This window comes from Castor canadensis, chromosome 8 (genome assembly GCF_047511655.1).
Source record: "Castor canadensis chromosome 8, mCasCan1.hap1v2, whole genome shotgun sequence".
Classification (NCBI taxonomy): domain Eukaryota; kingdom Metazoa; phylum Chordata; class Mammalia; order Rodentia; family Castoridae; genus Castor; species Castor canadensis.
This window is the reverse complement of record NC_133393.1, coordinates 80,841,899-80,865,488: the sequence shown is the minus strand read 5'-3', so window position 1 is coordinate 80,865,488 and position 23,590 is coordinate 80,841,899. Positions and strand designations below refer to the sequence as shown.

The window sequence follows — 23,590 nt, the reverse complement described above, 5'->3', positions numbered from 1 at the left end:
TCCTTGTATACCACATTTTCTTGATCCATTCATCAATTGTAGGGCAGCTGGGTTGTTTCCATAGCTTAGATTTTGTGAACAGTACTGCAATAAACATCGGTATGCAAGTGTCTCTATTGTATCCTGACTTACATTCTTTTGGGTAGATGCCCAGGAGTAGTATCACTGGATCATATGTCAATTCTATTTTTAGCTTTTAAAGGAATCTCCATACTGCTTTCCATAATGGTTATACTAATTTGCATTTCCAGTGGGAACCCACTGCTGGCTCTGTTCCTCACCAGCATTTGTTATTTTTTTGCCCTTGAGTATGGCCATTCTAATTGGGTAAGATTTTAACTTAGTGTAGTTTTGTTTCCCATTTCTTTTATAGCCACATCTTCATTTGAAAATTTCCTATTCAATTCGTGTGCACATTTCATTGGGATATTTATTCTTTGGGGGTTGAGTTTTTTGAGTTCGCTGGCAATTCTGCATATTAGTCCTTTATTGGATGAATAGCTGGCAAAGATTTTTCTCCCATTCTGTGGACAGTCTCTTAAGTCTAGTAACTGTTTCATTTGCTGTGCAGAAGCTCTTTAGTTTGATGCAGTCCCATTTGTTCATTCTTTCTCTTAGATACTGAGCTGTTGGAGTTCAATTTAGGAAATTGTTGCTTATGCCTATATGTTTCAGTGTATTTCCTACTACTTCCTGTAGTTGTTTCAAAGTTTCAGGCTTTACATTAAGGTCTTTGATCCATTTTCAGTTGATATTGGTACAGGGTGAGACAGGGACCTAGTTTCAGTCTTCTACATGTGGATATTCAGTTTTCACAGCAACATTTGTTGAAGAGGCTGTCTTTTCTCCATTGTGTGTTTTGGCCTCCTTTGTCAAAAATCACTTGGCTGTATGTGCATGAGTTTATGTCTGGGTCTTCTAATCGGTTGTTCTTCATATCTGTTTGTTGTGCTAGTACCATGCTGTTTTTATTGCTATGACGTTTTGCTCAGAATTGCCTTGGCAATTCAAGATCTTTTGTATTTCTATATGAATTTTAGGATTGATTTTTTTTTTAATCTCTGTGTAGAATGTTTTTGGGATTTTGATGGGCATTGCATTGAAGGTGGCTTTTGGTAGTATAGCCATTTTCACAATATTAATTCTGCTAATCCACGAGCATGGGAGGTCTTTCCATCTTCTGATCTCTTCTTCGATTTCTCTCTTCATGATTTGTAGTTTTCATTGAAAAGATCTTTAGTTTCCTCCATTAAATTTATTATTAGGTATTTTATTTTTTTGAGGCTATTGTAAATGGGATTATTTCCCTACTTTCTTTCTTGATCTGTTTATTGTTTGTATATAGGAAGGCTACTGATTTCTGTATATTAATTTTGTATCCTGCTACTTTGCCAAAAGAGTTTATGATTTCTAAGAGTTTCTTGGTGGAGTTTTTAGGGTTCTTTAGGTATAGGATCATATCATCTGCAAATAGCGGTAATTTGACTTCTTTCTTCCCTAGCTGGATCCCTTTTATTTCTTTCTCTTACTTATTGCTGTGGGTGGGAATTCCAAAGCTATATTGAATAGGACTGGGGAAAGCAGACACACGATTCAGTTTTCTGAGAAGCCCATTCATTAGTTGCTAAAGCCTTTGATTGTACCTTCTGGAAGGGTCTTATTTTCCCTCTTTCATGTCCACATCTAAAATGGGTTTCGGGGAAGGTGCTGACTGGGGAGTGGGGTAGTTTTCCAGGAATACTGGGGGATGTTTTAGTCCAGGCTCATGATTTCTTTGACAGTGTAATTCCTCAAAAATTTAGCTGACTTCTGATGGCAGATCAAGTTTTGATAATTGCTTTAATTGTGCCCATTGCCAAATCTTAAAGGGCATTTATGTTAAATTAATGAATGCGAATAATCTATTATTTAGAAAAAACATGCTGAATTCTTACTTTATTGATAAAATAAATAAAACTATTACATAAGTAGAAAAGAATGACAATATATTATAATCTTTAGGTAGGGAAAAAGCAAAGGGGGATGTAAAAATGAAAAAATGGATGGATTTGCTTAATACTTTAGGAGTACCATATGTCAAAATATTTACAAATACATTAAAAGATAAATTAGGAAAATATATGCTACAAATATGACAAACAGCCTGGCATATTTAACTCTAGATATTACATGTATTTTGTGTCTGCTTTATATTATTTTGATAATATATCATGAACAAATTTCCATTAAATACCTATAAAATAGTTTTAAAAACTTGTCCTTTTAATTTCTCATTTTTCTAATGAATTTAAGATTTAAATCTTTAAAGTTATTACTTATTTTTTTTGTGTTGGGTGGGGGTACATTGTGGAATTTGCAAAAGTTCTTACAACACATCAAATATATCATACTTGAATTCATCCCTTCACCATTCTCCTTTATTCCTTCTCCCCCCATTCTTGGAGTAGTTTCAGCAGTTATCATTTTTCCACTTACATATATATGTGCACAGTGTTTGTACCATATTCACCCTCCTCTACCCTTTTCCCACCTCCTCCCCTCTCCTACTGGTACCAGTCCTTGCCAGGCAGGACCTGTTCCACCCTCCTGTTCTCCAATTTTGTAAAAGAAAAAAAAATTACATTTTTGTTTGTTTAAGATAGCTATACAGGGAGTTCCCTTGTGTTATTTCCATGTATATATTTATTATAACCTGAATTGGTTCATCTCTATTTTTCTCCTTTCTACCTTAGTCCCCTTCTTATGGTGGTTTCAACAAGTTTACTATATTATGAGAGGTCAGGAGAGGCTGGTCTGAGGACTGCTACTTAGACCCCACAAGAACAGGCTATTTCTCTGATATTTCTTTCTATTTTACATTAGTTCATAACTTCAAGTACACCTTACTGCCTAAAAGAAAGAAATAGTTCAGAACTTATTGTTATTGAGGTTTGCTATTTGAACTTGAGTCCTTTGCTACATAAACTTTGGGTAGATGAGGTCAGAGTCTTTTGGTTTTGGTTTTTTCCTCCATGCTGATGGGTCAGGACTCGCTGAAAGACCAGTCTCTTTAGGTGAGATGTCAGTCATTCATTTTCTTTTCCTCATCTCCTCTCACTCTTATACTGGAGATCTGGTATTGTCCCACAGCAAGGTAAAGAATGCTGTCAGATGAGTTAAGAAAGACTCATCTCATCTTAAAAAAAAAATTCACCGTGAACATTATGCTTTATACTCCTGGAACCAATTCTTATGTTTTCTTTATATAATTAGTTCATTTATTTATTCAGTGTGTGTTTGTGGGTAATACACTATCTCCTAGGCATGATCAGTAGTGTTATAATGAGGAATTTTCAAGTAAAGAAACCTTTTTTTCATTGAACAGAGACGCCTCAAATAAAAATATATCTCAGAGTTCATCTTTGTGGTCTGTTGTTTTATAACATTTATACTTCACCTGTAGTGGAAGTGTGATTGTAACATCTGTTTTTAGTGGAGAATTTTTCATCCTGTTTGAAATATGTTCATTTTCAAGACTGTTACTGAGGTCCTATTGTGAACACCATTTTAATACATAATATCTTTCTTGGAAATTGGGTAGATAAAATTATTTCAGTTTTGTTTTACAGATAATGGAACTGAGAGCCAGAGACATGGAGTGATTTTCTCAAGTGTCCATTAATTACAATCCCGGGACTCATACCTAGGCTTTAAAGATTGAAAAACTAAATATTTTAGGCAACAATTCAATAATACCTTATTTTCAGATGCATTTCACCAGTGAGTAATGTGATAACTATAAATTAATTTGAGAAGAGCATCTAATGCCTTTGTGTCTTGTACTTGTTGTTTTTGTACTTTAATGAAATCTGAGAGTACATTATTAGTTGTAGCAGTAATGCATGTGTTTGTCATGTATTTTGAAAAAACTATGTGGGTGAATTCCACAATACTGAAATAAGAACATATTGGGAAAACAGTTATGTAAAAATCCTCTAAACATATAAATAATTTTATGTATTCTTATTCCATAAGAATAAATTGGAACCAGTCATACCATCATTTACATTCTTTCAAAAGTGCTTGATAAACAGACTATCATTGTTGTAGGCAACTGGGAAACTCCTGCCCAAGTGAAAACTAGTTTTGCAGCTTTCAATAGTCATTGAGAGAAAGTGTCTGGAATCCAATTGGCATTTCTCATGAATTTCATGGCAGTGCTCATCTGCAGATAGACAGGTTGCTAAAAATATGGCCTGATCTAAATATAATTCCATGAACCACCTGTTGTGCTAAGTCCTCAGATTCCTTACCAGGTTCCTTTCCCAGTTTCAAAAAATACTCCAAGCTTCCTTAGGAGTTGTTTGTTAAAACGCTAATATTTTTATTGTTTGAGCAGAAAGTCCCTTACAATGAGATGGATTATAGAAAGACTGATGAAATTAAAAAGCTTCTAAATCCTTCAATGTTGACTACAAAGGGAAACCACTTTCAAAAACAGGTTATGTACAATTATTTTGAGTTTTATATTTTAAAACATATATAGTTTCTTTAAGGAAAAGACTTTGTTGTAAAGGCACTTTTTAATAATAAATTCTTCTATAGAACTATATTCACTTCTTGTCATGGGAGATCATGGGTTGGGCCCATAGCAGTTTTATTAGAACATTAAAACAGAAGTACCTCATAGTCAGATTTTGATCCAAGAAGAATGTGAAAAAAGATTCTGTATTCTAAATATTTTCAGTATTACTTTGGAATAGCATGATGTTATTTCACAGCGGTTTTGTAGGTGTGTTTAGCTAAGTGACAGGCTGGGTCATGTCTCCTTGTGTCTTTTTCCAAGATACTATCACATTTCCCCTCTTCAGCTGGCTTTTTTTTTTTTCTAAGAGGCAGAGAGGGATTTTCCTTGGATCCACATACTCAGATTTCAAAAACAATGTCTTTGTTACTTCTTGTAAGTATAGGTGAAATTAGTTTTCTGGAAAGGCAGAGAATGCCAGAATTTCATAATGTATTGAAAATAAGTGATTTGTGGTTATATTTGGGACTCTCACATTAGCAGTATTACTGAATTGTCTAGGGATAGGCCACTAGAAAGTATACAAGAAATAGATAAAAGTTCTTAATATGTATAGCTTTGCTTTTTATTGAAAAGACATAATTTAAATGCTTTATAGTCAGTACATCTGGTGGAATTTCATTAATTTTTAAATAATTTAAAAATGTTTCATTCTACCATATTAATATATTATATAAGAGCATCTAAACATTTGACCTTTCAGCATTGAAAGAAAACTATCATGTAACTATCTTAGACAAGTCTCAAGACAACTATAACTTACTAAATGGTATGAGAAAACCCAGGTACTTCACCATGTTTCTTACAAAAATGTTCATTTCTACAGATTATATACAGATTACACACACACACACACACACACACACACACACACACACACACGCTGTGTTTCAGGCAGTGCTCTAGATGTTGGATCTGTAACATAGACTCTAATAATTATAATAAAGAGAATGTTATGCTTACAGTTGCTCTCATTATTTAAATGGCACTAAGTGATTATTACATTAAACAGTGGTTTAAAATATGCATTTGTTATTTACAATGGAATTCAGAATGACAGTTTTGATGTTACCCTAAATAATTTCAAGATATTTATAATTGGCAAATGCAAATGAAGTGTCATGCACTAAAACTGTACTTATGGCACTACCTATGATTCAGTAATTCACTTCTGAATTGGTTCTTCACAGAAACATGCTCTTCTAAGTGAAAAAGTGTAGTTTTTAAAATGTAGATAAATAGCATTTGTGTATTCTGAGGTGTGATGACTGCTTCTCAATGTTAAGCCTAATGTGTGCAACTGACCTCTGCCTATCTAACCCCATCTCCTACTTCCTGTATCCCATCTTCAGCCTTACTTTCTATCACTTGAACTTGTCAGGCTTTTCTCATCTTGGAGACTTTCAGTCTCTGTTCGAAATGTTCCCCCCAATCTTCTCATGTCTACCTTCTCATTATTCCAGGCTCAGTCTTTCTGTCCCCTCCTGAGGCCTCCCAATCCTCCCCACCTGTCACTCTCTGCCTGTTTCCATGCCTTATTTTAGTTTCTTTATCATGCTTATTACCTCCTGTCTGCCTTTTCTGATATAAGTATAAATTCTCTGAAGGCAAGGATTTCATCATGTTTGCCTTTGTATCTTTAGCTCCTATAAAACTGTGCCTTGTCCATGGGTGCATAGGTGCATATGAGATAGTTGTTGACTATTTTGTAGAATTTATCAAAATTGGCATATGATAACAGTCTAGCGTAATGAATTGTGGAGTCAGGATACTTGGGTTCACATTTTGGTCTTGTGTCTTTACTAGGTATGGGACTTGAACAAGTTATTTAACTTTTCTACTCATTTGTCTTACTTGTAAAGTGGATAATAAATTTCAATTTATGTCAAAGAACTGTTGTGAGGTTAAAACATATTATATGTGAATGAATATATATATATACATGAATGAATGATGATTTATCTTCATGTTGGTGTTAGCTGTAAATATAATTATATATTATTACAAATGCTTATGCTGGTTGAAGTAATCTTACCTGACCAGAAAGAGGAATCTATCTGTATAAGCTGACCATCATTTGATGGCTTTTCTCTACTCTGTATAACTAACAGAGTGGAAACCCTTATTATTTTATATCTTGATGATCAAAGCATCTTCTTACTGGATTACCTTAGTTATACAATGATATTGTCTAAACTTACAAAGTTATTGCTTTAACTCACCTTTCTCTTCCCACTTTTATATAAAACCTTTAATGATTCATTAATGAAACACTTCTCAGAAAAATGTTTTAATTCCCTAAAATAAAGTGCAAAATAAATCAGTTATTTTGAAATACAGTTATCAAGATATTAAAAATAGTTATGTATATTTTTCTCTATTAGCATGTTAACTAATCTAGACATACGATAAATGCTGAAGAAATCAAGAATACGTGATGGATTTTCAAGAGGCTGGTTGGGTAGGTAGTTATCTAGATTCCTGGCCAAGGAAGAATTTTCCCAGTAGTTAATGTTTAATCTAGACTGGAAGGATGAGATGGAGCCCATCACTCACCAGAGTGAGTGTGATGAGGCAGGTTATGAGGTGAGGTGCAAAACAGGAAAATACTTTGGGCAGAGGGAACAGCACATATGAAGCTCCTAAAATGAGAAGGAAGCGCTACCTAGTTCATCCTGCACCCATCCATTTTCTCCCATTTCTACTTACATTGCTTCTAATAAAACTTTCTGCAGTTTCTTTAGTAGCAAGCAGACTAATAGAAATATTTAGTTTTTGTTTTTCTACCTTTATTGCATAAGTGCTAGTGAGGCATACATCCAGCTTTCCAGTTTGTTTTGGTTTAATAGTATTCATTGGAGGTTTTTCAATATTGCTACATAGCGTGTTTAGTTTTGTTGTTGTTGTTTATCTATAACCACAAGAGATCCATTGTATGGCTGTGCCATTGTTTATATAAATATACTCTATTAATGCACTTTTGAATTGGTTCCAATATTTTGCTACTAAAAATAATGCCATAGTTAATATCTTTGTAAATGTATTATTTCACACATGAATAGACATATAGAAAAAATTCTTAGCAGGGGACTTGCTGTGTCAAAGGGAAATGCATTAGTAACTGTGAAAGATATCGCAAATTACTTTGCATAGTGGTAATACTAATTTACATATCAAAAGTAGTGTATGAAAGTTGCTCTTTTTCCAGACATACATTTAGAATATGTTGTGAAGTTTTCAGAGTTTTGCCAGTCTCTTGGATAAAAATGTTTTCTCAATTTAATGTTAATTTTTATTTGTCCTGAATGAAATGTATTATTTTCCTCTTTTTTTTGTGAAATGTCGATTAATAGTACTTACTCATTTTTCTGTTGATTGCTAGTCTTTTTTATTGACTTTGAGAACTTAAATATATATATAAACAATTGAAAAGTATTTTAGAGAAATAACTCCTTTTTAGAGACACAGCACCTATTAGTCATTTGAATTGCAAAAATCTAGAGTTCTAATAATCATTTATATTTCAACTTGCTATAATATGTGTTATGCCAAACAGACATTCTGGTTTATTGTAGGTATTTTTTTATACATCATGAGTCATGGTTGAAGTTATAAAGTTATAAAGGAATTCTTTCAAATTATCTTCTAGTGTTTTTATGGTTTTATTTTGAAAGTTTACATCATTCATTCTTTGCTATTTATTCTGTGAAATGGATTCAAATTTATTTTTTCAAGATGTCTATACACTTGTTGCAATACAGTTAATTAACTATTCTGTCTTTCCTATTGATTTAAGATGCAGTCCATATACAACAGGAAGTCCTGTATGGCACAGGATTTACTACTTGCCTTTCTATTCAGTTTATTGGTCTTTTTGTCTCTTCATGTGTCAGTATTAGAAAATTTAATTTAGGTTTAAAATGTCTTTATACTTTGTAATACTAGTTCCATCTCATTGTTCTCTCTTAATTAGCTTGACGATTTGTTTATTTTTCCATGTACAGTTTGAATATTAAAAAAATCTGTTGATGTTTTTCACAATTGGGATCTTGTTATGTTTATACTTGGAATAACTTGGAACATTCAAGAGTATGGCAAATGCTCCAGGTGTTCATGTTCTCTTTTAGTCCTCTAGTGAGGCTTTCACATTTTACAAAGTTCTTACACATTAGTATTTTTTATTTTGGGGTATTCTATTTTTTGTAAATGGGATTATTTCTTCCATAATATCTTATAGTTATTGTTTTGGTATATGTGAAACTATTGACGTCGGTATATTTGTCTCAATGAATTTACTTAGTATTTGTAGTAGGTTTTTTTTGTTGTTAATTTTATTTTAAGGCACTATCTGTTGTAATCTAGGAAACTGACAATTTTATTTCTTCCTTTCCAAATATACTTTTTGGTGGTACTGAGGTTTTAAATCAGGGCTTCATGCTGTCTAGGCAAGTTGCTCTACCACTTGAACCATGCCTGGAGCCCCTTTTTGCTCTGTTTATTTTGGAGATAATGTCTTATTTTTTTGCCCAGGCAGATCTGCATGTGATTCATCTATTTTAGTTCCCCGCCATTGCTGGGATGACAATTGTGCACCACCATGCCCGGCAATTTTTTTCCATCGAGATGAGGTCTCACAAACTTTTTTGCCTGAACTAGTTGGAACTTCCATCCACCCAATCTCAACCTCCTGCATAACTGGGATGATAGGCGCACACCACTGTGCCCAGCGATTGGGTGAAATGGGGTTTTGCTGACTATTTGCCTGGGCTGCCTGGAGCTGTGATCCACCCAATTTCTGCCTCCAAAGTAGTTAGGATTATGGGTGTGAGCCACAGGCACCAGGCTATATTTCTATCTCTTTCTTTTATCTGATTCTGTTGTCTAGAGCAGGGCATCCTTTGGATTCCAGACTGAAGTGGGAATGCTTTGGATATGTCTTTGTTATGGATGATACTGTGGTTTTGGCTGTGACATAGGTTATCATAATATTCATCTATTTTTATTTTGCTGATTTTTGTTTTAAATCAAGAATATTTATTGAATTTTACCAAAAGCCATATGATTTTCTTATTTATATACCTCGTTGTGGTGAATCATATTGATAGATTCCCAGTAGCAAACTATGCTTACATTCCTATGATAAATTGCACCTACTCATGTATCATTCTTTTCAGGTGTCAGTAGATTTTTTTTTTTCTAATACAACGTTGAATTTTTACCTAGATATTTATGTATAAGCTTGTTCTGTGTTTGTTGCTTTTATTTGGTTTGGTTTGTGTTGTCTTTATCAGGTTTGGTATAAGTTCTCACTAATTTGGATTTTTTAGTTTTTATATTTTGGAATAGCTCAAAAACAGTGGTATTATCTAATCTAATTCAAGGTTTAGTGCAATTCCTCTGTGAAATCATCAAGGCCACAATTTTTTTTTAATGTAACTGAGATCTTTTTGTATTTCTTGGTGGAAAGGGTTCTGTTTGGATTTCTATCATTTCTGTATTCATAAGTTTCCTTACTCTCTTTTTCTTCATTTCTTGGGCATTGGTATCGTGTAACCTTTTGGTACTAGTTGTCATACCTTGTCATCACCTTAATTAAGGTTGTTTTTGCTGAGTTATACCTTCTGTCTTGCAGATGCTAGGTTTCTTTTTCTGCTTCCATTCATAATATACAGTATTAGTAGATTAAGTTCCACACATCAGGTCTCAATTATTCATTTACTATGTATTCCTTCAGGATCTGGTATGTGACAAGCATGTAGAGTAGAACACAGGCAAATCTCCAGTCTCATGGAACATACATTTTAGTGGATGGAATCAGACAAGTAACAAATATAAATAAAAACTAAAATCAGGTAGCAAGAAGTGTTTTGGAGAAAAGTGAAAGCGATGAGGGGTTGGGGATGAGGGTCAGGGAAGAGAAATAACCCAAGCAATGTATGCACATGTGAATAAATTAATTAAGAAAAAAGAGTAGAGTGACTGAATTATAAGGTAGCTGTGTGTTTAGTTTTTCAAGAAACTGCTAAATTAGCACTGGGGCTATTGCTCAATGGCAGAGCCTTGCCTGGGTTTCAATTTCCTGCTTCACAAAAACTAAAACAAAATAAAAACACCCAAAAAAAGAAAAGAAAAGTGAAACAGGATACAGGGGATGAGAGAGATAGGAGTTTGGGTGTCATTTTATACAGAATGATGAGTGTTGAATGGATACTTTAAAGAAGTGATAGAAGGAACCATCCAGGAGAAGTGCACGAGGCAGAAGGTTTAGGAGTGCAGAGGTTCTGAGGTGGGACTGTGCTTGTCATGTTTGAGTGATAACAAAGACATACAGAATGAAGTTCGAGGGCATGCTATGGTGGAAGTAGAAGAAAATGAAGACAGAGAATTGTTGGTATTCTGTGTGCTTTGCAGAGGGATGTGGTGGTGCAGAGGGATGTGGTGGTGCAGAGGGGTGGGGTGGTGCAGAGGGTGGGGTGGTGCAGAGGGGTGGGGTGGTGCAGAGGGTGGGGTGGTGCAGAGGGATGGGGTGGTGCAGAGGGGTGGGGTGGTGCAGAGGGGTGGCAGATTGCAGAGAACATTGAGAACCATCATAAGGACTTTTGATTAATTACTCACACAGAAAGCCATTAGATTTCTTCTCTTTCCCCAGAGGATGACACGATCCAGATTTCCCTTGAAAAGAATTACTGTGATTATAGAGATTGTTGGCTTAGTTCAAGAAAAAGATAATGTTAGATTAAATCATGGATATAGTGGCTAAATAGGAGATGTTCAGTTTTTTATTCTTTGAAGGTTGAACCATCAGACAGATTAAATGTAGAACATTAGGAAAAGAGCCATCCTTGATTTCTCTCAAAGGTTTTTATAGCCTCAGCAATCTGGAAAAACTCTGAACATTTACTGAATGGGGAACACTGAGAAACAGTAGGTTTGAACCAGAAATCAAAGCTTGCCTTTCGACATAAGTTTGGGAGTGTTATTGAAGTGGAGATGTCAAGTGGCAAGTTTGGCGTTGAAGTTTGGAATTTAGAAACTAGGTCTTTCTTTGTGAAAACTCTTCCATTCCCTTCAATTCTGTCAAATGAATTCCGTATTCCCAGCACTACATTTAAAATTTGATGCCAGCTTACATTTTAAAATCTGTCTCATCCTGTATAGCCTTCCATAGACCAAATCAAACAGTCTGTATTGCTGTTCTAGATCTTTTTCCATTTTGAAGGATTCACCTTTGTCATTCTTTATACCTGGAATGCCTGTCATCCTAGTTCTGTCGGAATATTGTCTAGTCTTCATGACAATACACAGAGTGGGGACAGAAGAGTGAGCCATGGAAAAGAAGTTTTTCTAATTTAGTTGATGATATTAATGAATAGCCTCTGCTGTTCTACTTCTGTGTGTTTATTTTATTTTATTGCTGTGCTAGGATTTGAACCCATGGCTTTACACGTGCTAGGCAAGAGCTCTACCACTGAGCTATACGTCCCAGCCCTGTGTGCTGTTTTAACTTGTGGTACACTGTACCTTTTCTCCTGGTGACTGTTGGTAAAAGTGAATGTTGTTTTCTTTATTTTCAGATGGGAACATTTAAAGCACATGATGGCGAATATTTTTTAGAACCCATCATGAAGGCAGATGGGAGTGAACATGAAGATGACCACAGCAAGCCACATCTGATATACAGGCAGGAATTAAAAGGACACTCTTTTCTACAGTCTCACAGGCCTTGGGAAGTTTCAGGTAAACTATGAAGTAAAACTCTTTTCAGTTAAACTGTGATACTATTTAAATCTCCTTTATAGGTTGACATATTCATATTTCCTTAAATATTTAACTAATTTTTAATTAACAAATAGAAATTTTATATAGTTGTCATGTACAACATGCTGTGAGATATGTACACATTTTGGAATGGTTTAGTAGAGCTAATTAATATAGTGTTTCTCACCTTTGTTTTTTTGAGGTGGAAATGCTTATTATCTACTCTTAGCAGTTTTCCAGGATGCAGTATATTTCTATTAACTGTGGTCACTATGTTTTACAAAAGACTTTTAAACTAATCTCTCCTTTCTAACTGAAATGTATGTATCCGTTGACTGACATCTTTCCAACTCTCCCCACGGGCTCCTGGGAGCCACCTTTCTTACTCTTTATTTCTGTAAGTTCAACTGTTTTATATTACATACAGAGGTAAGATCATGTGGTATTTCTTAATTGTTGAAGTACATGATATTTTCAACAATGTAAGAGTTCATTGGAAATTATCTGGCTGTTGGCAATTTTTTTGTAGTAAATTTAAATCCAGAAAAGTATTTAGTATGTGTGATTTATAGCAAATAATAATAGAACATTTTTATTTCATTATGTTAGTCACATCAGTATGATTTAGTTTTTCTCAGAATTTCAGACTCAGAAAAATAAAAACTGAACCTCTTAACAGTATAACATTATTCAATTTTGCATTGGTCTAGTTTTATATAAGTAGAAATACATTGTACATGTTTTTCTATGACTTATCCTTTTTCCTCAGGTTTGTTTCCGAGATTCATCTATTTTGTTGCATGTAACAGCAGCAAATTTATTTTCATGCCTGCACAGTATTTGATTGTCTGAATATATCAAAGCCTTATATCCATTTTGCTGTTGAACTTTTGGGTTATTTGCAGTTTTTTGCTGTTATAAAAAATGCTGCTATGAATTGTCTTGTTCTATGTCTGAGAGAGTCTTCAGGGTAGACACACAGACACCAGATAATCCCACATTGTTTGACAAAGTGGTTTTATAGTTCCAGTATGAGAGGTATATTTTCATCATTTTTTCCTAAAGACTTCAGACTACTAGAGATTTATAACAGATTATAATCAAGGAATCATGGATTTCTAGACAAGATGAATCTGTTACTAGGAAAATAGTTTACTTGTACTTTTTATAAAAGTATTCACTGAGTTGTGTCCATCTATGTGGATGGATCCTCAGTATTTGTAGAATGACATACAATAACATCGTAGAGAAAAGGCACCTACAGTTATCATCAAAGTACAAAATCTAGACAAAAGAGAGGGACTAGGAAGGATTTATTTGAGAATGTAGGTGTCCATAAACTATAGTTCCAAACACCATGATGCCATCTGTTTTGGGATACAATGATATGTAGTTCTTTGAAGGTTTTCCCTGGGAATGCACTTCTTAACCTCTGCTATTATAAGAGTGCCATTTTGGTTCTCACTGTGTCTAAGGCCATGTTTTAAATCTATTGACATAATAGATGCCTTTCTTATGCTTTTAATATGAACATAAGGGTTTCATTTTGATAGCTTCAAAGCAAATATAAATGAGTCTGGCTTCACAATAGCAAGATACAGAAGGCAGCTTGTGATTCTCTAACGTGCCATTCGTGAGCACTTTGTTTAATGAATTGTTTAGCTTCCTAAGAAGAAAGCCATCAAGTGTACGTTTTGAATGAGGAAATGTTTCACATGATGATATGCAGGGTTTTGCATTCATTGTCAGTGTTCTTCATCAGTAAGAAAGTGGTTTAGGAAAAGCTAGGTTCTTTTGTTTAAAAAATCTTATGTTAAAGATTTACTACAAAAATGCAAATAAAAATGGAAAACTGTGGGATTTAGTTTCCTTTTAATGATAATATGGTTTTTTCTACAGTATTTATCTATTAAATATATAAAAAGTAATATATTTTCTTTTCAGTTTTGAAAATCCTCCACTTTAGGTGTAATTTACATGTTCATGTTAAATCATTAATGAAGGCAATCAAATAATGCTCCAAAATATTAGCCACTACTTATCATCTTGTTAGTGGAAGTAAAGAGTTGTGAATGTAATCCATGAAGTGCTATCCAAGGAGTTTCTTTTCCTTTCCCAAATCAACATTGTTCAGAAATACTTGCAAGATCTAATATATTCTAATCAGATCACCTGCAGCAGAACCCTGCGTAGATGTGGGTTGATAGATGTGGTACATGATCCAACATGATTAGATGGAAAAGGAAAAGTGACTTCTTCTTATGTCTGTGGCTGGTTTCAATTTTTCAGGACCCTAACATGTTACAAGTCATAGTCAGTTTTGATGAATTAGATTAAATTGTTTCCCAGATAAGAGTTCATTGTGTGTTTTGAGGCCATGCGAATTAAATTGGGTAACCAAACCTAGCCATTGAGGATGCCAGGCTCTCAGATATCAGATGTATTCTAAGTAAAATCCAGGGCAAATGAAAAAGCAAGTAAGTTAGAAACCCACAAAATGAGCAAACATCAAACAAAAATCCCACAAACACCACCACCCTAACAAAGTAAACCAAATAAAACTCAAGGGAAAAAGAAACATGGAAAAGATTTACAAGAATGAAAAAAGTCTGAATTCTTCTAAGTGTAGTTCTGTTATTGGTTATCCTCCAAGGGTTGATCAGGAAACCTCGTTAGCCTTGCTTTGTTTCTTCCATCACCCCCTCTACCCTTCTCATCTCTGTGTCATGGGGTAGGAATGCAACCAGAGTTCTAGGCCAGAGGCCTAACTCTGGGGTTTTAACATGTCAGGTCTAGCCAGTGACCCCAATACACTAATTAAAGAGATGAGTCGTGCTGTAGAGCAGAGAAAGGAGACTTACTATACAGCATAGCATACAGTGAGAGGAGGCAAAGTAGGTATTTCAGCCCATTTTTGGGCTGTAGACATGAGCTTTCATTTTCAATACAGGAAGAAATTAGAGTGAGAGGTATTCCTAACTAAATAGTCTTGGTCAAACGTGTGATGGTCAAAGGAGTGGTATGGTTAACCATCATCTCAGGATTGGTCAGGTGGAGCCTGTCACAATAAAAAAAAAGTCATTTGTGCCTGGGGTAGGGTATAGTTTCATCTCTTGTCACAAGATGTTTATCATAAGTGCAGTCATTCCAGAATCCAAAGGGATCACAAAAAGCAATGGCTCAGAGCAAAGGAGACAGATACAAAATAGAAGCAGAGCATTTGAAGGCCCAAGTGAAGAGGCAGTGCTTTTAGCAAAAGCAGTTTCTAAGTACTGATTTTGGGAACATACTATTTGTAGAGCAGTTAAACAGGATTGGATTTGAGTGAAAGTGAAATGTCTTTAAGTAGGGTTTAAGACGGTGTTGTCAGCTTTAAATCTCTGTGGTCTCCTTGAGTTTCTTCTAAATTTATTTATTCATGTAGTCTTTGACATCTTAATATTATAAAATATATAAAAGTTGGTTAAAACAGGGCTACCGACAAGAAGGAATGTGGAATCTGCATTTTAAAACAATCTCATGTGCTGGGTGCTTGTGGCTCACATCTGTAATTCTTGCTACTTAGGAGGCCAAGATCAGGAAGATTGTGGTTCAAAGTCAGCCTGGGCAAATAGTTCACAAAACCACATCTTGGAAAAAACCCGTCACAAAAAAGGGTTTATGCTTGCAAAGCAGCCGCTCAACCATTTGAGCCATGCCTCCAGCCCATTTTGCTCTGGTTATTTTGAAGATGGAGTGTCTCAAACTATTTGCCTGGGCTGGCCTTGGACTATGATTCTCACAACTTCAGCTTCCCAAGCAGGTAGGATTATGGGTGTGAGCCACAGGCACCACCACCACTGGGATAACAGGCATACATAATGGCACACAGATTTTTTTTTGTTGAGATGGGGTTCTTAAACTTTTTTCCCTGGGCTGGCCTGGAGCTATGATACCCCCTATTTCAACTTCCCAGGTAGCTAGGATTATAGGCATGAGCCACTGATGTCTGGCCTTGTTTGTTTTCTTGATGAAGGCCACTCAGGGGTGAGAAAGAATCTCAGTGTTTTGATTTCCATCTCTTTTATAGCTGAGGATGTTGAACATTTCTTCATGCATTTATTGGCCATTTGTACTGCTCATTTATTGATTGGATTATTTGTTTTTTTTGGTCTTTAGTTTTTTGAGCTCTTTATATATTCTGGATGGCATTCTCTTATTTCATGAATAACTGCCAAAAAATTTCTCCCATTCTGTAGGATGTCTCTTCATTGTGGTAATTATTTCCTTTGGTGTGCAGAAGCCTTTTAATTTCATGCAATCCCATTTGTCAATCCTTGCTTTTATTTCCTGAGCTATTGGAATCCTATTCATAGAGGCCTTACTTATGTCTATATAGTCATACATTTTCTCCACTGCTTTCCTATAGTAGCTTCAAAGTTTCAGGTCTTATGGGATGGTCTTTGATCCATTTTGGATTGATTTTGTACAAAGTGAGAGATAGGGATCAAGTTTCAGTCATTACACATGAATATTCAATTTTCTAAGCACCATTGTTTCTCCAATGTATTTTTTGGCATCTGTGTTGAAAATCAGATGACTGTAGTTGTGTGCATTTATTTCTGTGTCTTCTGTTTTATTGGTCTTGTCTGTTTTTGTGCCAGCACCTTGCAGTTTTTGTTACTATGGTTCTGTAGAGTAGTTTGAAGTCAAGTATATTTGGTACCTCTAGAATTGCTGTTTTTGTTCAGGAACGATTTGGCTTTTCACGGTCTTTTGCTTTCCTATGAATTTTAGTATTGATTTTTCTATTCCTGTGAAGAAAGACATTGGAATTTTGATAGGGATTGCATTGAATCTGTCAACTGCTTTTGGTAATATATTTGTTTTCATAGTATTAATTCTGCTGATCAATGAACATGGGAGGTCTTTCCATTTTTTAGTGAGGAAGACTGAAATTTGAAAAAACTGTCTTATCAATGAAGGATTTAAGTATTAGACAAGTAAAGTGCTCATTAAGAAGTAAATTAAAGCTGAGTGTGGTGGTACATGCTTGTAATCTCGGTGCTCTGAGGACTGAGAAAGGCAGTCTCAAGTTCCATACTCACCTGGGCTGTATAATGAGACTCTGTCTCAAGAACCAAAAACAAAGAAGCAAACAAAACAAAGAAAAAACATGTAAACTGAGAACAGTTATCCTAAGCATTCCTCAAAACTTTGAATTTGTAAAGCTTTTTTTATGAAAAAAGAAAAATTTGCATATTTTTCTTATTGCATGAGAACTGTTTATATATGTACACAGATTATTTCCCTATCCTTTAGTGATAATAACCTAGCTGGGCAAAATTAAGATGTTTTATTGTCAACAGACTGCAGTTTCCTTAGTAAGCTGAGAATTGGAGAAGAGAAATTGAGTTCTGGTTCTGCTGCTAACTGACTCGGACACCTACAACTCTTTGTGTCTTATTCAGAGTAGGTAATACATAGTTATTAATTTAGCCCATTGCCTTTTAATTTTTTTATTCATTTATTCATATGTGCATACATTGTTTGGGCTATCTCTCCCCTCTGCCTTCCGCCCCTCCCTCTCCCCCCACCCACCTCGCTTCCAGGCAGAACCTGTCAATTTAGCAATAATAAGAAAGACACAGCATTTTTGCTAGTTTGAGATAAAGAGAGCTATACAGAGAGATTCCTAGCATTGCTTCCATGCACATGTGTGTTACAACCTGAATTCATTCATCTCTACCAGATCTCTTCATTACTTCCCATTCACCTTCCCATATTGACCTCTGTCATTTTAAGATCAGTAGTGTTACTCCTGCCTGTTTTCAGGGACCATTGGCCTGATAAATCTTCTAGCCTTTCACCCTAAGCCAGTGTTTGTTTCTGTCAATGAGATGGGACTCCTATAAAGAGCAGATTGTTGGATCTTCCTTTTTAATCCAGTTTGCTAAACGGTGTCTTTTGATAGGGGAGTTGATTCCATTGACATTCAGTGTTAATATTGATAGGTTTGTGGTAATTCCTGCCATTTAGTTGTTTTTGTTGTTTAGAGATTTGATTGTCTGTAGCTGAATCAATGCTACTGTTTGATTCCTTGTCTTTTCTTCTCCTGTGGTTTTGGTTGCTTTCATCCTCTTGTGGTTTTGTTTGCTTTCATCTTCTGTGTGCAGAATTCCTTAGAGAATCTTTGTAGTGGTGGCTTGGTAGTCATATATTGTTTTAATTTCTGTTTATTGTGGGAGATTTTTATTGTTCCATCAATTTTGAATGATAATTTTGCTGGATAGAGTATCCTAGGGTGGAAGTTATTTTCATTCAGTGCCTGGACTACTTCACTCCATGCCCTTCTTGCTTTTAAGGTTTCCATTGAGAAATCTGCTATGATTTTGATGGGTTTACCTTTATATGTTGTTTGTTTTTTCTCTCTTCCAGCCTTCAATATTCTTTCCCTAGTCTCTGTGCTTGTTGTTTTAATGATAATATGTCATGGGGAGGTTCTATTTTGGTCAAGTCTGCTTGGTGTCCTGGATGCTTCCTGTACCTGAAAGGGCATAACTTTCTTGAGATTTGGGAAATTTTCTGTTATTATTTTATTAAATATATTATGAATCCCTTTTGCCAGGACCTCTTCTCCTTCTTCAATGCTCATGATTCTCAGGTGTGATCTTTTGATGGAGTCGGTGGGTTCTTGTATAATTCCTTTCACAGGTCTCGAGTTGTTTGATTAATAGTTTTTCAGTTTTTTTCTTTGATTTCTATTTTATCTTTGAGTTCTGAGATTCTGTCTTCCTTTTGTTCTAGTCTGCTGAAGTAGCCCTCCACTGTGTTTTGTGTTTCTGTTTGATTCTTTTTTCTGAGGTTTTCCATATCATGGGTCACTTCCTCTTTAGTATTTTCTATTTTCATCTTTAATTCATTTATCTCTCTATTTATAATGTTCTCTGTTTCACTTTGGTGTTTATTTAGGGCTCCTCTGAGTTCATTTATTTGTTTGTGTTCTCATATTCTTTATTTTTAGTGTCTTGAAGTTTCTTGAGTGTATCTTGTACATTTTGGTTAACAACATCTAGTATCTTCTCCATGAAGTTCTCTGTGATTTCTTCTTTGAGGATATTTTTGTGGGTATTGCTGGGTTCCTTGATGTCATTTATCTTTGTTTTCTTGGGGTCTGGAACTGGGTATTCATTTTCTTCATTTCCCTCTGAATCTGTATTAAATTATTTTTTTGAGGAGAATGGTTTCCATCCCTTTTTCTTCCTTCCATCACTCCACTTGGCACTGTGCAACTATGTTCTTGATAGGCTAGTTGGTGGTTTTAGTGACCTGTTTTCTTTCCCTTGATTTAAGTTTTGTTTTGTGGCTATCTTGGATCTTAGCTAGGTTGGTGTGCTATTTCTGTTCCTGGTCTAGGTATAATTTAGTATTAACTAATTCACAGGTTCTATACCCGGCCGGTGGTTTATATGTTATATAGAAGACCCCTTGGTGGTAATATCTATAAGCAGTTGGAGTTGGGGGGGGTTAATGTTTGTAAGACTAGCTATAGAAATTTGGGGAATTGGCTATAATGGCACTAACAGGAGAGGTGGGAAGTGGGTGGGTGAGTGGGGGAAGCAGTGCAGGGGCTGCTGGTTTTTGTGGTCCTTGTGTATGTTTGCGTGTATTTCTGTTGTTATAGTAGAGGGTACTGGTGTCAGGGATTGCAGGGTTTGGGGTTGTGTAAAGTTGTTATAGTAGGTTGGTCAACAGTGATGAGTGTGTAGGAGGGATGGGTTGTCTGGTGAAGGTTGGAGGAGAGTGGGAGGGGAAGGTGAGGGCAGGGGAGAGAGTGGGTGAGAAGGAGGGTACAATGAGTTGTTGGGCAGGAGAGCAATTGATTTTAGCACAGGAGAAAGGGGGAGAGTGAAGGGGGTGAGAGTAAGGATGAGAAGATGATGATAAAATTGATAGTATAGAAAGAAAAAAAGATAATAGGAATAGAAATAAAAACTAGAAAGCCCACAATACCAAAACAAACAAACAAAACCCAAAAACAAAATAACAGCAACAACAACAAAAAAAACCCCACCAGGTTTAGGAACAATAGCATTTCAGTCTTAGTTTAAGTTCTGGAGTTACCCCTCCAGCATCCAGTCCTGGTCTTGGCATATATCAAAAGCTCTGATATGATCTTGCCAGGTGATTGGCTTTTGAGTAGTGTTTTGTTCTTCTGTCTACCAGTTAAATTGAAATTATGAGTGAGGTAGCTTTGCCAGATCATGCAGGGTGGTCAGAGATATTGATTTCCTGAGCTGATAGCTGTGCTACCCTTCATCTGCAGCTGTTTGGTCAGCTCCTTCCCCAGCAAAGTGGGGCAGTTCAAGTTTGAATGCTGCCCTTTGGTTCAGGAGATCATCTCTTTAGTCCACTAGTTGCCCTGCTGTGGAGGTGGCTTTTCACTGTGTTTGTTTACTGGGATTTCCAAGCTGGGGGTTTATTTCTTTGCCATGCCCCCTTTCTGTGGGGCAGGTTTGGTGTTCTACCTGCCCCTTCTGCTGTCCAGGTTAGATTACAGTTCGATGTTTGTTTTTCAATTTTGTGGGGCTGTTTGGTTTTGGATGCTGCTCTCTGGCTCAGGAGATGAGCTCTGTGATCCAGTACCTGCCCTGCTTTGGGGAGTGGCTTATTGCCTGCCCACTCTCAGTCTTCACTGCCTTTCCCATGTTTGTTCACAGACAGTTCAGTGCTGAGATTAGCTCCTTGCTCTTCCCCCTCTCTCCGGTGCACTTTCAGCTTTCCTGCCCTCTCTGCTGTTTTCCTAAATTACAGTTTGCTGTTTGTTACTCAGTTTTGTTGGGGGGATCAGTCTGCCCACGTGCTGTGCTGGTTTATGTTCCCAGAGGTGGCTGGGGGAGTTCCCTGTAGTGCTTGGTGCTTACCTGTTCTGTCCAATGATGCGCAGGCAGGTTTGAAGCTGATGGCAGTGGCTGTGGTGGCAGCAGCAGTGAGAAATGGGTCCAAATTTTCTCAGTGTAATGTGATGTGGGGAGGCTTTGCACAGGCTAGGGGTTTGGGTGTCGAAGGTTTGATTCTGGTTGATGCTTTATTTCTCCTTCATGGAAGAAGGAGAAGAGAAGGGAAGAAGAAAGAAAAAGAAAAAAGAAAAAAATTACCATGGGAAAGGAGGGTTTCCCCAGGGCTGGACCTGCCTTGCTGGCTGTGCAGGAGGTCACTGCTGTTAGGTGCAATTAAAGGCTGACTTGTGGGTCAGTCTTTGAATTTTTTCCTGCACCTAGTGTGATGGCAGTTATTATTTTGGCTAGAAGCAGTCAGAGTTACCCAGGTATGGCTCTAACTTCTCAGGTAGATTTTGGAGTCATGGAGGTTAAGCTATCTGCTTCTCTGTACCCTAGTCACCATCTTGGATCCTCTGCTTTTTAATTTTTTTTAAATATATGTTTATTTTTAATTGACATAGTAATTGTATATATTAATGAGATACAATGTGACATTTCAGTAATGTATATGATGTGTATTGATAAGTCAGGGTAATTGACATTATTCAAAATCTGCAAGATATTTTGAAATGTTCTTTTACAGTATAAAACATCAGAAATTATTCAAATACAACTTTACCTCCATACCTGGTAACCATCCTCTTTTCCCATACCCATCCTAGGCTATGGTAACTAAGATTTTACTTTACTTCTTCAAGATTAATTTTTTTTTTTTTTGCAGTATTGGGGCTTGAACTCAGGGCCTACACCTTAAGCCACTCCACCAGCCCTATTTTTGTGAAGGGTTTTTCAAGACAGGGTCTTGCAGAACTATTTGCCTGGGCTGGATTCAAACCGTGATCCTGCTGATCTCTACCTCCTGAGTAGCTAGGATTATAGGAATGAGCCACCGGTGCCCAACTAATTTTTTAATCTGTGTGCGAGAACAAGCAGTGTTTGTGTTTCTCCTGAGTTATTCACTTAACATTATGTTCTGCAGTTTCACACATGTTGCTGCAAATGGCAGAATTTCATTCCTTTTGTCTTGTCATAATGCCCTGAATGTGCCCAGATCCAGTCTCTTTCCTTTCTAAGTCAATGTGAAGGTTAGCTGTTCCTAACTTAGATACTTCATAGCTGTAAGTGTCAGACAGTTACTAGAAATGAGTAAACTGTGGTGATGTCACTAGGACATTGATGTGTCCACTGGACACTGCAATGCATGTATGATTCTTCCAAAAGGAACTTTGGGAACATGGGACCAGTATTGCCAGATCTTTTATACTTTAAGGAGAAGTTGGAAATCTGTATTTTTAAGAGGTGACAGCTGAATATGTTTTATTAGCCACCAGTTTGTAATCTCTTGCTTTGTTATTTATGAAGCAAATGACATTTATCACATTTTATAAATTAATGGGTAGAGAAGAAGGTGCTGTGGATGCGTTTTGGGATAGAGAATCTAAACATGGCCATGACCATGGCCAGTATTTTGAACTAAAAACTGGTTAATGGTGTTTTCAATGGTTAGCTCAAACTTTTATATATAGAGATGACCACAGAGATCTCATTCTCCTCCCCGCTGAATCTGTCCATAAAGATGGTTGATGACCTTCTACTTGTCAGAAGCAATGATCCCTCTCAGTAGAATTGCTTCATACACATAGTCATATCTTATTGACTTCTTGAATAACTGTGAGGCACACTCATCTTCAACTTTCAGATGTTTCTGACCAAGAGAAAAAGCTAAAGGTAGCTCAGTATTGGTTCCATGCAAGGAGAATTATCTTCTTAGCTGACTTGCTTTGCAGCTTGTGGGGTCTGCTTGCCATAATATGAAATGTACATGTATTTAATAATACATTCTAGAGAAAGGAATTGATCTGTCATGTGTGACACTAGTTTTGCATTTCCATTATTTTATCTGTGACAATGTTCCAGACCTTTGGAGTTTTATTTTATTTGCTCATGAAGTCTTGTGTTATTTGGTTTTATTTCTACTGAGGTTAATGATTCCCATATAGGGTGAATTATGTGAAATGGGCAAATGAGAAAAAAAGCCTATGCTTATGCAGTTGCCAAAATCATTGAGAAAATAAGTAACAAGGAAGGTAACTGTAAACCTGTAAACCTCTTTATACTTCAACTTTAGTAACAAAAGTCCTTTCCAGGAAGAACTACCTGGCTTCACTGAATCATTAATTTAACAATTCTTTTCTTACCCTCTTTGTATGAAGATTATGGATTTCATATAATATCATTTAACCAGAGAAAGTTTTGTTAGCAGAAATAATGATTTATTCTTTCCTAG

The 23,590-nt window shown here is 36.0% G+C and overlaps 1 protein-coding gene across 7 annotated transcripts in view; it reads left to right on the top strand.

Moving 5' to 3' along the window:
* Window positions 1-23,590, top strand: part of Adamts20 (ADAM metallopeptidase with thrombospondin type 1 motif 20) — a 178,639-nt gene that overhangs the window by 9,917 nt on the left and 145,132 nt on the right. For all 7 annotated transcript variants that reach the window (XR_012450819.1, XR_012450818.1, XR_002211579.2 and 4 more), the window contains exon 3: window positions 12,139-12,301. Coding sequence is in view for 3 of the 7 variants with exons in the window: in XM_020153099.2 (XP_020008688.2) it covers window positions 12,139-12,301 (163 nt within the window). In the remaining 4 variants the exon portion in view is untranslated. The remainder of the gene's footprint in view (window positions 1-12,138; window positions 12,302-23,590) is intronic.